This window comes from Heteronotia binoei, chromosome 4 (genome assembly GCF_032191835.1).
Source record: "Heteronotia binoei isolate CCM8104 ecotype False Entrance Well chromosome 4, APGP_CSIRO_Hbin_v1, whole genome shotgun sequence".
Lineage (NCBI taxonomy): Eukaryota > Metazoa > Chordata > Lepidosauria > Squamata > Gekkonidae > Heteronotia > Heteronotia binoei.
In genome coordinates this window covers 97267616-97282924 of record NC_083226.1, presented here as the reverse complement: position 1 = coordinate 97282924, position 15309 = coordinate 97267616, and the positions used below count along the sequence as shown (strand labels likewise).

Sequence of the window (15309 nt, the reverse complement as noted above, 5' to 3'; positions counted from 1 at the left end):
GACCCAATAGATGTTGTTTACCTTGACTTCCAGAAAGTTTTTAATAAAATTCCTCATCAAAGGCTTCTTAGTAAGCTCAAGAATCATGGGTAAAAGGACAAGTCCTCTTGTGGATCAAAAACTGGCCAATTAATAGAAAACAGTGAATATAAATGGACAATTTTTGGAGTGGAGGGTGGTAAGCAGTGGGGTGCTGCAGGGCTCAGTACTGGGTCCCATGCTCTTTAACTTGTTCATAAATGATTTGGAGTTGGAAGTGAAGTGGCTAAGTTTGCAGATGACACGAAATTGTTCAGGGTGATGAGTACCAGAGAGGATTGTTAGGCACTCCAAAGGGATTTGTTGAGGCAGGGTGAGTGGGTGTCAATTTGGCACATGAGGTTCAACATCGCCAAGTGCAAAGTAATGCACACTGGGCCAAAAATCCTAACTATAAATACATGTTAATGGGGTGTAAACTAACCAAGAGAGAGATCTTGGGGTAGTGGTAGATAACTCATTGAAAATGTCAAGATAGTGTGCGACTGCAATAAAAAAGGTCAGTGCTATGCTGGGAATTATTAGGAAGGAAATTGAAAACAAATCAGCTAGTATCATAATGCCCCTGTATAAATCGATGGTGTGGCCTCATTTGGAGTACTGTGTACAATTCTGGTTACCACATCTCAAAAAAGATATTACAGCATTGGAAAAAGTCCGGACAAAGGCAACTAGAATGATTAAAAGGTTGGAATACTTTCCCTATGAAGAAAGGTTAAAGCGCTTGGGGCTCTTTAGCTTGGAGAAATTTTGACTCAGGGATGATATGATACAGGTTTAAAAGTTTATGCATGGGATAGAGAAGGTAGAGAAAGAAGTACTTTTCTCCCTTTCTCACAATACAAGAACTCATGGACATTCAATGAAATTGCTGAGCAGTCGGGTTAGAACGGATAAAAGGAAGTGTTTCTTCACCCAAAGGGTGATTAACACATGGAATTCACTGCCACAGGAGGTGGTAGCAGCTGCAAGCATAGACAGTTTCAGGAGGGGATTGGATAAACCTATGGAGCAGAGGTCCATCAGTGGCTATTAGCCACAGCATATTATTGGAACTCTGTGTCTGGGGCAGTAATGCTTTGTATTTTTGGTGTTTGAAGGGGGGCCACATTGGGAGGGCTTCTGGTGCCCTGGCCCCACTGATGGACCTCCTGATGGCACCTGGTTTTTTGGGGGGGGGGGGCTGCCACTGTGTGACACAGAGTTGGACTGGATGGGCCATTGGCTTGTTCCAACATGGCTTCTCTTATGTTCTTATGTAACAGTTACAGGTAAGTGTAATCTTGTTTTCCTAGTCCTATTACATTGCTTATGAGGTGTACCATTCTACTGATTGAAATGATTTACATTGTGCAGTCACCTTGAGTCTCAGTGTGGGAGGTAGACTATAAATAACATAAATTCTGCAAAAAAAGAAAAAAATTCAACCAGTTACATAGCCCTCCATAAAGAGCACATGGGAGATGTAACGTTCACATAATTACTTTTCTATCCACCAGACTGAAATAAACTCTTAAAATGTCCAGTGTGTTATTGTATGAGCAGGGTTTTTTCCCCCCTGGAAGCAAAGGTATAATGCAATGGTATCTGAGAAGTTTTGTCTTTCCCGTATTTGCTTAATAATTTGCTCCAAGTCACCAACAAGTCACTTCACACCTTGCACTAGATACATCAGTGTTCTGCAAAAAATGTGAAAGAGAATCCTCAGACAGGTTGCAGACATATGCCATAATAGATTCACCTTTCTTGCATGCTTCTACTGCTTTTTTGTGAATGTTTGTCTCCCTCACAGTTTACGTGTCAACAGAGAATATTAAATATGCCTTTCACAGGCTATGAAGTATAGGAAATGTACTGGAAAGTGCTCCAAAGTGCTCCAAAAATGCTGCTTATTACTTCATGATTTTAAAATCTCAAATTTTTAAAATAACATTTTTTCTTCTCACAGAAATTGATGAAAATAGAGATGATTACAAAGGAAATCAAGAACAATTAGAATTGGGTACTGAAAAACCTGTTTCAAATTCAAACTATGTTCCCTTGCCTTCTGCTGTTATTGATCATGAAACTGAAATCCAGCTGTCTGAATGGAATAAAAATGCAGACATGTTATTTAGCATTCATCCTATGGATGGGTCACTGCTGGTATGGCATGTAGGTTGGCTAGATGAATACCAGCCAGGCATGTTTCGTCAAGTCCAGGTACTATGTTTTTTTCTGAATAAAATATTTTTCTGAATAAAATATTAAATGCATTAAAATATATTTTTAAAGAAAGTATTAACTTTTTCTAAACAAAATTATAAAATAGCTGATTGTTCAGTGGAAATATTAACTTCATTCTAATGGTTCTCTTTCCCTTGTAAAATATTTTAGGTGTCATTTGTTTCAAGGATCCCTGTAGCGTTTCCCACTGGAGATGCAAATTCACTTTGCAGAAGTATAGTGATGTATGCTTGTACCAGGAATGTTGATTTAGCTATTCAACAAGGCAAACAAAAACTATCTAGCTTTGGCCATTCCTGTTCCATGTTAATTTCTTCAGGACACAGCAAATCATCGAACAGCTTAAAGTTAAGCATCTTCACCCCAAATGTTATGATGATTTCTAAACATGCCGATGGATCTCTGAATCAATGGCTAGTCAGTTTTGCGGAGGAGTCTGCTTTTTCAACTGTACTCAGTATTTCCCACAAATCAAGATACTGTGGTCATCGTTTCCACCTTAATGACCTGGCTTGTCATTCACTACTGCCACTGCTACTTACAACCTCTCATCATAATGCAGTAAGGACATCAGTTGTTGATAGCACGCCAGAGGCATGTGATGACTCGCCTTCAAGATCTCAGAATGAAAGCTCTGTGGGCGTGTTGTCACAGGATTTCACTACTGTCTACAGTGAACTTATCCTTTGGAGAGTTGATCCTGTTGGGCCACTGTCTTTTTCTGGTGGAGTTTCTGAACTTGCACGAATCAACTCCCTTCATGTATCTGCTTTTTCAAATGTGTCATGGCTGCCTACCCTTATACCCAGTTACTGTCTTGGTGAGTGTTTTCCCTGATAGATAGGGCTGAAAGTAGCTGCATAGACAGGAAACAATATTTGAATAAAAGCAGTGGTTTAGTTCACTGAGTATCTTTTATTGAGTTGTATTTAAAGTATATATTTTCATAATTGTTTTTAGGTGCATATTGCAATTCACCCAGTGCTTGTTTTGTTGCAAGTGATGGACAGTATTTGAGACTGTATCAAGCTATCATAGATGCAAAGAAGCTTCTGTCTGAACTGTCAAATCCTGGAATTTCTGTAAGTAAAGGTTAATTTAGATTCTTTATTAGATAAGTATAGTGATGTTGACAACTAAATTCAATTAGTGACTGGGGTGAATGAGATTTTAAATTGGATTTTACAAACGGGCCTTTGTTCTCTTAAGGATAGGTAATAGAGCTAAGTGACACATGGTTGGACCTTCACTTGCATGAAAAAATAATCTCTCCTAACAAACTCTTCCCCAGCTCTCCTTCCCCCAGCAGCCCCCCAGTGAAGTGTCATGTAGCATCAAGTGCTGCAGTGAGGAAGAAATGGGCTAAAATATCATCCCTCACTCTTGCATGAGCAACATGAGTTTGCATTCATCTGAATGTTTTTGAACAACATGGTAGACTTTGGGGAAAGATGTACTATATAATTATTACTCACTTATCTTTTTAGGGTGAGCTTTCTAAAGCAACTTCCAGTCAAATATCTTTGCAACAGTTTGTAGAAGAAGTGACAAGTGTGAGATGCCTGTCTGCCCTAGCATCTTGGAGATGTTTTCTCTTAAGTCACTTTTTATGAGGATTCCTTTTTTCACGTAACAGCCCTTCACTGTTGAGTTATGTGTGCGTGTACAGATTTCGCCATTAAGTTATATGTATACTGCCTACACACACACACAAACATGCAGCCTTTCCAGAGACCCATCTCTCCAGAGATGTGGCTTCTCTTTTTCAGGTTCAGTTTTGCTGTTGTGAGCAGTCAGAAATTTTGTTTCCTAAGTATCACTTATATTAAAAAGCTCAATTAAAATAAGCTGGCATTTTTATACTCATGTGGAATTCATAAATTTTAAAAATCTCTTGGATTGGGAAGGATTTAAACAGATAAAGTTACAGCACCTTTCCATATTTCCCAGTTTGTTATATTACCTTAGGATTCAAATAATAGTATGTAAGATAATACTTCATGGTGCCAAAATGTAATACTTAACTACAAAAGTAGAAACAACATAACCTTTAATGCTGACTTTGCAGAAATATGTTGGTGAAGTATTTAATATCATAAGTCAACAGTCCACAGCCAGACCAGGATGCATTGTTGAACTGGATTCTATTACAGAGCTGGTAAGGACTTTAAGAAGTCAGTAAAAATGTTTTGTTATTGTTTTGAACTAAGAAAAAAAAAGGTTATTTACAGAGATAGTAATTAAATTCTGTCAGGAGTGTTGCATATTGCTGAAATTCTATTTGAATGACATTTGAATGGATTATATATTCAAAGGCAGAAAGGTGGGATATCAACTTGGTACATAAATAAATATTCTGTCAAAAATCGAGATCTTTGTTGATGTAATCACTCCTATGTTTGGCTTGGTGTAGTGGTTAAGTGCACAGATTCAAAACTGGGGAAACCAGGTTTGATTCTCCACCCCTCCACATATAACTGTTGGGATGGCCTTGGGTCAGTCATAATTCTCTCAGAGCTGTTCTGCTCAAAGAGCAATTTCTGGGAGTGCTCTCTCAGCCCCACCTACCTCATAGGGTGTCTGTTGTGAGGAGGGGAAGGAGATAGTAAGCTTCTCTGAGACTCCTTCAGATAGTGAAGGGGGTAGAGTATAAATCCAATCTCATCTCTTCTTCAATGTATTTATAGATGTTTTGTATGTACATTTTAGTCATACATCTATATTTATACAAACATTGTTTACTTTAATTTAGCATGGTGGAAGAATGCAGTTACTTCATGTTTTTCAAGAAGATTTCATTTTGAATCACCAACAAACTAAATTGTCAGAAAAAAACTCCATGTTACCAGACTGTGGTAAAGACCATGCTTCAGTAAACTTGCAGTAAAGTGAAATAATTATGAATGTGTATCAGACATTTTTGTTGTAGCATTTCATTTAAGATCATGATTTTGGCATGACAGTAATAATCATATTCTAAAGAAATGAATTCCAGTCCTATAAGAGACAAATGTAATATTTGTAGTGTTGTATTGGTATTGTTAATGTAATTGAAACTACTGTTGCTCTTTTGTGTCAACCTATGATAAATGTAATAGTGGTGGTTGCCCTCCCATGTAGATCAAAAATCCATAAGAGAGGCTGAGATGGTGTATACATTGTTGAGGCTTTCCCCTCAAATCCTAGGTATGTTACAAAAGGTCTTTAGAAAGTTAAAACCCACTGATAAGTAAACTACAATGGCTGCATGTATACAGATGCCATTTTAAAAAAAATCTCATACATCAATATGAAGAAGCGGGGAAGGTAGGCAATCAGCTGGGGAGGCAAACACTGGCAGAGGTAACTAGGTATGTGGGCAATGGGAGAGGGGAAATTGCAAACTCGGGGAGGCACACAAGGACAAGAAAACATTTGGGTTGGGTGGGTGGAGGGGAATCCAGGCAGTTAGGCTGACAGGTAGGAGGAAGCAAAAATAACAACAAATTAAGTGGGTGGGTGAGAGGAGAATTGGCAACTGAGAGATTTGGTAAGTGGTTAGAAATTAGATGCAGCTGCTATCAGGCATAAGAAAAGCAACAAAGTTTTGGATTCCCAATTGTACCGTGTTCATACTTCTAGAGGTAGGTAGTAAGGTGTCATCCAAGGTGGGGAGCCTGATTCCCATCAGATTCCTCCCCCCCCCCTTGTCTCAGATATAGATCCTCTATCTTTGATGGATTAAATTTCAGCCAACTCTACTGCAACCACTCAGACACAGCTTCCAGTGCCCTGGTCAGATTTTCTGGGGCAGAGTCTGGACAGTTAGCATAGATTTGAATCCAATCAGTATAGGTTTCAATCCAGAATAGCCTTAAGTAAATGCAGGCACATAGTAGACTTTTTATTCTACATTAAGTAGCAGTAACCTGTGCTTGGACTAACATTGAGATTCCCTTGTATGTATAAAGAATTCCTGTGCAAAGAAGCTAGAGTAATTCATCTTGGTTGCATTTGTTCTCACATAAAGGAGCTCACTAGAGTATGATTACACTACTCAATCCAATGCATATTTACTTGGAAGGAAGTTGTATTGAGTTCAGTTATATTTATTCTCAAGCAAGTGTGCATAGGCTTTTGGACTCTGCATGTTTCAGTTTACCTAATATACATTACAAAAGGGAAAATAGTTGTAGTCTGTAGTTAACAGGTGTATCTGTTGTACTAAAAAGGAAATGTTCACATTTTTACAGGATATCAGAAAAATGGGTTTTCTGAAAAATTCTATTTAGTTGTAATAGAATACACGCAAAACCACTCAACGTTACACATGTGGAAACTACATTTGAAGTCTGTACCAGCCTCAGTGGGTATGTTCTTAATATTTGTGATATAAATTGTCTTGTCATAAAATAAGTTAGCCTTTTTACGTTTATTTTCTAATTTGATAATGGTGGATACAATATTTTAAGCACTTATTACTGGCAGTACTGTAGTTCTGTAATCTGTTTCTTATTGTGCATTCTTCCTGATGTTTGCATGAGGTATGGGGTTCTACTTCATTGTCCTTGTCTCAAAATCTTCTCTTGACCTGGAAAATATCAGGGCAGGAATTAATGTATGAGGTTTGTTGAGTACAAACACAGTGAGCATGATCCAGCCCAGGTTAAGTACTTTTAAGTCTGATTGAAATCAGTGAGGAAATTCTAGCTTTCTGAGAAACTAGCTTTCCTATAAAACCTTTTTATTTAAAACATTTATATTCCACCTTATTATTAAATTTCAGAAATGGCTTACAAAATAATAACAGCATATCTACAAACAAAATAATAATTAAATCAGCATACTTATAAACAAAGTGGAATGGAATTAGAACAGAATAAAAGAAAAAATATGAATAGGTAGAATAATCAGCAGATTGTAAATATTGAGGAGGGGTGGAACTTTATTGATCACAGACAGCAATATGTTCTCAGCGTAAAGAAAAAACCCTGCAATATCTAGATTTAAAAGAAACATGTGGCAAGGATCCTGAACACTAAAAAGTATAAAACTAACAAGGTGCATAACAAAATATTAGTTTGGGAGCTAGAAACCTTTTATGTGAAAAGTTCCAAAGTTTTGCTGCCATATCAGAGAAGGCTTTAGGTTTGTTGCTCATCCACCTTATCTCTTATAGTGGGCTCACAGATCAGGATCTTAGTGAAAAGTCTTAACTGACAGGCAAAAAAAAAAAATCTACACCATGTAGAACAGGGCTGTCAAACATGCAGCCCAGGGGCTCTATCAGGCCTCCGAGCAACTGACTGTCAATCTGTTTCCTTCTCCCTCTCTCTTGCTTCCTTCTGCATAACAGCTTGCTTTGCAAGGCTTGCCCAATCACACAGGAGCTACAGAGAAAAACCTCTATTTTCTCCATTGGCTGAGGATCCTCCCTAGGGGAGGAAGGGAGGGAGGCAGATCTTGCTTTGCCAGGCTCTCTCAGTCACACAGCAGAGCTACTGAACCAAGTCTCTCTTCCTTCTATTGGCTGAGGCTCCTCCTCTTTCTGGTTCCCTGGAGAAGGAAGGAAAGATCCAGAGATTTCTTGGCCCAGTTCCTTGGCTTCCATGGAAGAAATACAAAAAAAGCACCCTTAAGACCAATGAGCGCTAATGTTTTAAGCATGTTTTGTTTTAAGTTTAAAAAAAAAATCTTTGCGTTTGTCTGTGTCCTTTATAAAGTTTATATCTCGCTACCTAATGTTGAACACACATGGCCCGGCCTGACAAGGTCTCATTTATGTCAGATCCATCCCTCATAACAAATGAGTTCGACACTCCTGATGTAGAGCTTTATAACCAATAATAACTTCTTTTTTGAATTGTGCCTGGAAGGGAGCTGGTTGTCATGAAGATTTTTTACAATTTCATTCTATCCAGTACAGGCTGACACCAAAAACACTTGTTGACCTTATTCACTATCTCATTCTTATCTGAACTGAGGTTCAGTTTATTCATCCATCACATTATTGATTCTACAAGAGAATTCAGGTTACCAGCTGCCTCATTGGACTCAATTAAAAAGAAGTAATATAGTTGGATGAAATCTGTATATTGATAACCTCATTCTAAAACCTCTTTCTAAATCAGGGCTCAGCTTGAACTCAGGGATCAGCAGTGCAAATCCAGGTGGTGACAAGTGTAGAGGTAAACTCATTCCTACTCACTAGCATTAGAGGAAGCAATGTGCACACTCTGTGCTTGTCACCACCTGGACTAGCTGATTCTTGGGTCCAAGCTGAGCCCTAGCCTGCGGTATTGCTTCCTTCACTATTGCCACTTGGCTTGGTCAGCAGACCTGCAAATGATGGAATGCTCACCTTGCACTCAGTGGCTGATTGGGTGTGTTTCTCCCCAAACACCATGCACTCTGAGAGTATAAACCACAAGGAGAGGAGGTGGGTTCATAGCTTCCTCTGCTAGCTGTTCTATTCCTCCACCCTCCTGGCCTTGTAACTCACTTGCAAGAGAATTGAAACCTGCTTTTGGATTCCAACCAGCAGCTTCAAGACCACTGCTGACTGCTGACAGTCAGGGTCACCAAGAGAGTTTCAGTCTGAAAACTGGGGTGCAAACTAAATTGGAATGGATCCAGATAATCTGTGTATCCAAGAAAGCCTGGAGTTGTCTGGCTACCACTTATTTGAGCACTGTGCTCAAGAATCGTACTGTGTGTTGTTGCCTTGGCTGGATCCATATTTGAAGATACCATATTTGAATAGACCACCTTAAATGCCTATTTAACAACACTAACATTTTTAACTCTTGACACGATGTTTTTATTTTTGTAAACTATGGCAGGTTATTTTAATCCCAAAGTTATTGCATTTTGCAAGATGTTGTTCTACAGTGGTCCATCTCTAAATGGAATTCACTATCAGCAGCCGCTATCACTTGACTCTGTTGCTAGATATGGCTTTGATGTGTTGAGCCAAGTCAAATGTACTATATTTATCAGTGCTCTGCCTAAATAGTTACAGATATTCTAACAAGAATAGATACCTATCCTTTTTGAAAGTTTAAGTGAAAGTCTGGCATGAAAGATTGGCATGGTTGCTACTTTTTGATCATGAGTCTTAAGGTGCCAACTAATTTCTACAGTTGGAGCACACTTGATTAGGGATGGGCACGAACCAGGAAAATGTGGTTTGTTTTGGTTTGTGGCATGCCTGGTTGTGAGCCATGAGCCATCATGAACTTCTAGGCACCAAACAAACTGCTTTGGCTTGTGAGGTTTGTGATGTGGTAGAACAGCTCCCCCCTCCCCCATGGTTCGCTAGAGACACCAGACTCACAGAGGATCTCTGACTGACTCTCCTCTACCTGCTTTCCAGATTTGGTGGTGACTGGATTTACCCCAAAGTAAGTGCCCCCAGGAAAGTACATTCTGGGGAAATGACAGGCGCAGGTTCAGGAGGTTTATGAATGTATAGAGTAGACCCTGTGCAAACTAGAGATATCAAACTTGCAGGAGACATCTTCCTGGTCTTCTGCATGCCCTCCAAGTTATGTACAGATTGGACAGCAGGGTCCAAGTTATGGCGCCCCCAAAGAAGATGCCTCTAGGCAGAGCTTATCTGTAGAAAAAGCTATGGGAACTTATTAGCATATTAGACCACACCCCCTGACATCACAGTGTCTTTTAAAATGGCTTTCTGACACCACTCAAAAGAAGCTCTTCGTTAAATTCACACTAAAATTAAGAATATTATTATTCTAAGTTAACTTCATTGCTGTACAGAATACTGTAACAAAAAAATAAAACAAAAACTATAATATATTAGGGCCTCTGGGCTCCCAGCTCTCAACCACTAAGCTACACTAACTTCCCTGGAAAATGCTGCAACCTTTTCTTAGTAGAGTTTGAGAACAGGGGCACCATTAAGACCAACAATGTTTAATCTAGGTATAAGCTTTTCTGTGCACGATAGTTGCAAGTTGCCACAGTGTGTGCACACAAAAGTTTATCCCCAGAATTAAATGTAGCTGATCTTAAAGGTGCTGCTGGACTCAGACTTTGCTCTATTCCTTCAGACCGAGACAGCCACCCACCTGACCCTTTCAAGAGTGCCTAGCCAGAGTTTCTCCCAACAGGACACAGAATCTCCTCAGAGCAGTCACCAGGCTGCATGGTCTTTGGCACAGTACCACAATCAATAATATGGAGAAGAGAAGGCTCTCTACCTGCAAGCTCATCCAGAGCAGATATTCCGGATGCATGTACCCCATGCACAGCATGGCACAAAATGTCAATCAACCTGCTAACCATCCACCCTACAGAGTGCATCCCAGCCCTCTTTCCTCTAATGCTTGCTGTGCAAGCCTCTCTAAAAGCAGTGGGGATTACTTGAGAGTAAATGTGCCAAGGAGCCTAGTAGAGCCCTACTCCCACCCCCCAACCTGAACATCTTCCTGCTTAGACTCTCTGAGGGAAAATAAAATTACCTGCTCTACAAGAACTTCTTGGGCATGTGCATCTCTTCCTCTGGCCACACAGCCTCCTCCTTGGTGCCCAGCTGGAGCTTGGTGCTGCTGCTGCTTCTGCCAAGGCCTGCTTAAGTTCAGAGGAGGGTAGCAACAAGCAGCTGCTGGAGGGAAGTTGGACAGGACGGGTAGGATGCAAGGAGGTGTGCTCCGCTCCAGAGAAGATTGCTTGGAGATGCTACCATGCTCAGCCCTTCACTTTGCTTCCAGGGCAGTAGCCAAGAGCTCACTCCATCCCTGTATGCCCTGCAAGCATGCTCAGGATGGCCGGGAGGCATGCTCCACTCCAGAGAGGGCTGAGCAGGGAGATGCACCGTGCTGCACTCAGCCCTTCGTCTCACCTCTGGCACTTGGGAAGGCAGCCAAGGGGAGAGCCCAGCTCAGCCCACTCCACCCCCGTGCACCCTCAGACGCATTAAAGTTTTGCCCCCGATCCCCAGGATCCAGAAGAGAGGGGGAGGAGCACTCTCCAAGGAGGCGCTTTGGGGAAAGGGGCAGGAGGAGGGAGGCAACTTCAGCCTGATGGAGAAACCAGGGAGGGGTCCTTTCATGCCATTGGCCATAGATAAGCGTCATTTTTCCAAAACAGGGCTGGCTGTTGAGTTCATGCCACACTTTCCCACTCAGTCAGCTTTGGCAAAAAGCAGGGTTATTTTTGAGCCAGAGCCTTGGCCAACCCAGCCAGAACAGTGTTCCAGCTCAAAGCCCTGCCTCTAGGAAAGTGCTTTTGGGGGAAATGTCAGCACAGTTTCAGTGGTTTATAAAATATACCAGGGTTTCCAAGGCTGGAAAATTCACCCCCGATTGCTTTGAAGTTTAATAAACATTTTGATTGGATGGAGACTGTCTGTCTGAAAATGCATCAGTTCACTAACTGCCACAAACCATTTGAAAGTTCATGGAATCTTATACCATTGACGTGCTGTGAACTTCAGTTTGTGAACCATGAACCAGCCAAAATTCATCACAAACTTTAGTTTGTGAGCCAGTCCATGCCTGTGCCTACCACTTCTTGTTGCCATCTCACAAACATCTTAATCTGTTTTGGCAAAGAAACAGGTAGCATATATATGCTTAGAACTGAGCTAAAAGTTGTATTTGCAGTATTGTCATTGTTTTGTATATCAAAGTCTGTAGTACTGTCTTCTGGGGTTTTTTTTAGATGAACATGTAAGCTCAGAGACATCTGAAACAATATCACACCAAGAAGACCTCTGTTGCTCTCCAGATCAAGAGAAGCTCCAGTGTTCTTTCACACAAAATTATGAAACTTGCCGAGAAAAACTTCAGAGTACCAGCCAACTTGCTCTTTTTTCAGAACTGGTTTATAGTCAAGAACTGAATTTGCCACCAGCAGTAGAGATAATAAGTATAAAGCCATCTGCAGGTTTGTAAATTATGAAAGGGATGTGAGGATGAATGGGCATTGATTTATTTGTATCTCTAACTCTTCCTTTGTGTTGGATTGTTTTCTATATTTTCATCATGCCTTAATACTGGTTTGAAAATCTAATAGTTTAGTAAAGTAAGTTTAGATCTAAGAATAATATTAAAATGAATCTTAAAAATCATAGCAACTATTGTAGCAATCTTCATAATGTAAGGCACAAGGTCTTTTTAAGGGAATTTGTACCGCTTTTCTTAAACCCTGAAAATTTAGATTTATAAATCTTTTTTAAAACACACACACATACATACATTGGTTTCCTAAGAATTTTCTTTTTAATTTTAGGTCACTTGAGTTCTTCCTCCATATATCCAGTCTGTCAAGCTCCTTATCTTCTTGCAACTTTATGCTCGGATGATAAGGTTAGATTTTGGAGGTGCAGAGTGACATTGGAATCAGGTATTGTTTCTGAACCAGGGAGTAATCCAAGCATCGGTACATATGTATGGGAAGAATGGCCATTGCTAATTGAAGATGGATTTCTCAGTAGCAGTTCCCTTAACGTGCCAGGTAAACCTCTTGAAATTAGTTGTGCACATACAAATCGATTAGCTGTGGCATACAAACGAAAAATGCTTCCAGATGATGGTTCTTCTCAAGATTCTTCTGTGAATGTTAGCATTTTTGAATGTGAATCTACTGGAGGATCTTGTTGGATCTTGGAACAAACTCTTCATTTGGATGAATTAAACCCGACATTGGATTCTTTGGGTATTGATAGTAGTTCAGTGGCAGATGGAAAAGAGAATGGAATACCTCGCACAAAGCATTTAGTTCACTTAGACTGGATGTCTAGAGAAGATGGCTCACATATCCTAACGGTAGGTATTGGGCCAAAGCTTTATATGTTTGGTCACCTGGCTGGGAAATTGCAGGAACAAACTGGTAAAGAAGTATTTGTCCTGCCACTGTGGGAGAATGCTAAGACTTCAGGCCCTTCCAGATTTGTATTGCTGAGATGTGTGGATTTAGTGTCATCTGTAGAAGGCTCTCCCCCTTTACCCGTTTCTTTGTCTTGGGTTCGTGATGGCATCCTTGTAGTTGGAATGGATTGTGAAATGCATGTTTATTCTCAGTGGCAGCCTCTTTCAAAGCAAGAGCCTGTTTCCATAGACTCCTACAGCGGGAGTACACCATCCATAACAAGTTTAATAAAACAAAACCAATCATCTGGTCTCCATCCACCAAAGCGAACTTTAACCAGATCAATGACAAGTCTTGCTCAGAAACTTAGTGGAAAGAGAACTGCATTTGATTTGTCATTAGAGATGGCAGATTCTGGATTGTTTGAAGCAGCTCATGCATTATGTCCTACTTTACCTCAGTACCACCCTCTTCAGCTTCTGGAACTCATGGATCTAGGAAAAGTACGTAGAGCAAAGGCCATTCTGTCTCATCTTGTTAAATGCATTGCTGGAGAAGTTATTGTAGTAAATGAATCTGAACCCAGCCATGAAAGGCGGCACCACTCTCTCTCAATTTGTGCTAGTGGGAGCACTACACGGGACCCAAAGACATTCAGCCAACGCCTTAGTGAAGTTTCAGACTATACAGAAATAGACTCTGTTCCACCACTTCCTTTATATGCATTGCTTGCTGCAGATGAGGAATGTTCATATGCTTGTACAGATAAGTTGAACAACCAAAGGAACATTAACAAGCAAAATGTGCCAAATGAAAACTATGAAGATCTTTTTCAGAATTCTAGTCTTCATACAGATGACCTTACTTTGTGTGACATGGACGAAGAAGACAAAAAGCCAAGTGTTATTGATCTTTCTCAGTATAGTCCAACTTACTTTGGACCAGAGCATGCTCAAGTCCTTTCTCGTCACTTACTTCATTCTAGTTTACCAGGCATGACCAGGATAGAGCAGATGTCATTAATGGCCTTGGCTGATACAATTGCCACTACCAGTACTGATATAGGAGAAAGCAGAGACAAAAACCAAGGTAAGCTGAAATTCAGTGTTTGTCATACCTACACATTTTTTAAAAACTTGTAGTTTCTACAAACTGGCCCTTCAGATTTGTATTTTATGTATATTTTTGTAAATACCTTTAATTTTGCTACATATTTGTCAAAAGCTGTAAAGTTGGTAAGCTAGTTCCACTCTAGTTACAAAACAAACTACTAATTATGGAAGACTTTGGGTGAAGGGATCTATGCAATTTGGTGTTCTAGAGCTTGATTTTCAAATATTTTTAATAAGACAGGCTTAGAATAACTTCGAATGCTATTTGAGTCCAGTGGCACCTTTAGGACCAAGGAAGTTTTATTCTGGGTATAAGCTTTTGTGTGCCTACACATTTCTTCAGATACATTAAAACAAGACTTCCTCAACCATTACATATAGGTAGAGGGGAGGTGTTAGTTGCCAGAAAGGGCTGGTTAGAGTCAAGATGCTTAAGTAATTAAGTTTGAGTCCAGTGGTACCTATAGGACCAACCAACTTCAAGTAAATTAGATATTGTATTATGAAGAACTGTTGAAGATTGGAGGGCTGATTTGAACAAGAACAATGGTAGCAGAGCTTGCAATAAACCCAGTTGCCTACTTTGCTATCACATACACCCAAATGACACAATCAGTGGACCTAACAACATCAACTACACCATCTCAGGCACATTCACTTGTTCATCTTCAAACACGGTATATGCCATTAAATGCCATCAATGACCTTCAGTTCTCTACATAGGGCAAATAGGTCAAACTCTACGCCAAAGGATAAATGGGCACAAATCTGACATCAAGAATCACAAAACTGAGAAACCTGCAGGAGAACATTTCAATCTCCCAGGGCACTCAGTGGGGAATCTCAAAATAGCTGTTTTATTGCAACTAACCCCCCACCCTCTTTCTACCTATGTTGAAGAGGTCTTGTTTCAATGTATATGAAGAAGTTTGCTTGCACATGAAAGCTTATACCCAGAACTAAATTTTGTTGGTCATAAGGGTGCTGCTGAACACAAAATTTGTTTTGCTTCAGACCAACACAGCTACCCACCTAATCTATTGTTGTGAATGCTGTCTTTTAAAGCAATATTGGAGTGTGGTTTCTTGAATACTCTGTAGTCTGTTGTGAATTTGAA

At 40.0% G+C, this 15309-nt stretch overlaps 1 protein-coding gene across 3 annotated transcripts in view; it reads left to right on the top strand.

Moving 5' to 3' along the window:
• The window catches only part of DMXL1 (Dmx like 1), a 209517-nt gene that overhangs the window by 72714 nt on the left and 121494 nt on the right, over positions 1-15309 (top strand). For all 3 annotated transcript variants that reach the window (XM_060235556.1, XM_060235559.1, XM_060235558.1), the window contains exons 11-18: positions 1988-2241; positions 2416-3085; positions 3226-3347; positions 4334-4423; positions 5018-5120; positions 6498-6614; positions 11932-12156; positions 12502-14169. In XM_060235556.1, coding sequence (XP_060091539.1) covers positions 1988-2241; positions 2416-3085; positions 3226-3347; positions 4334-4423; positions 5018-5120; positions 6498-6614; positions 11932-12156; positions 12502-14169 — 3249 coding nt within the window. The remainder of the gene's footprint in view (positions 1-1987; positions 2242-2415; positions 3086-3225; positions 3348-4333; positions 4424-5017; positions 5121-6497; positions 6615-11931; positions 12157-12501; positions 14170-15309) is intronic.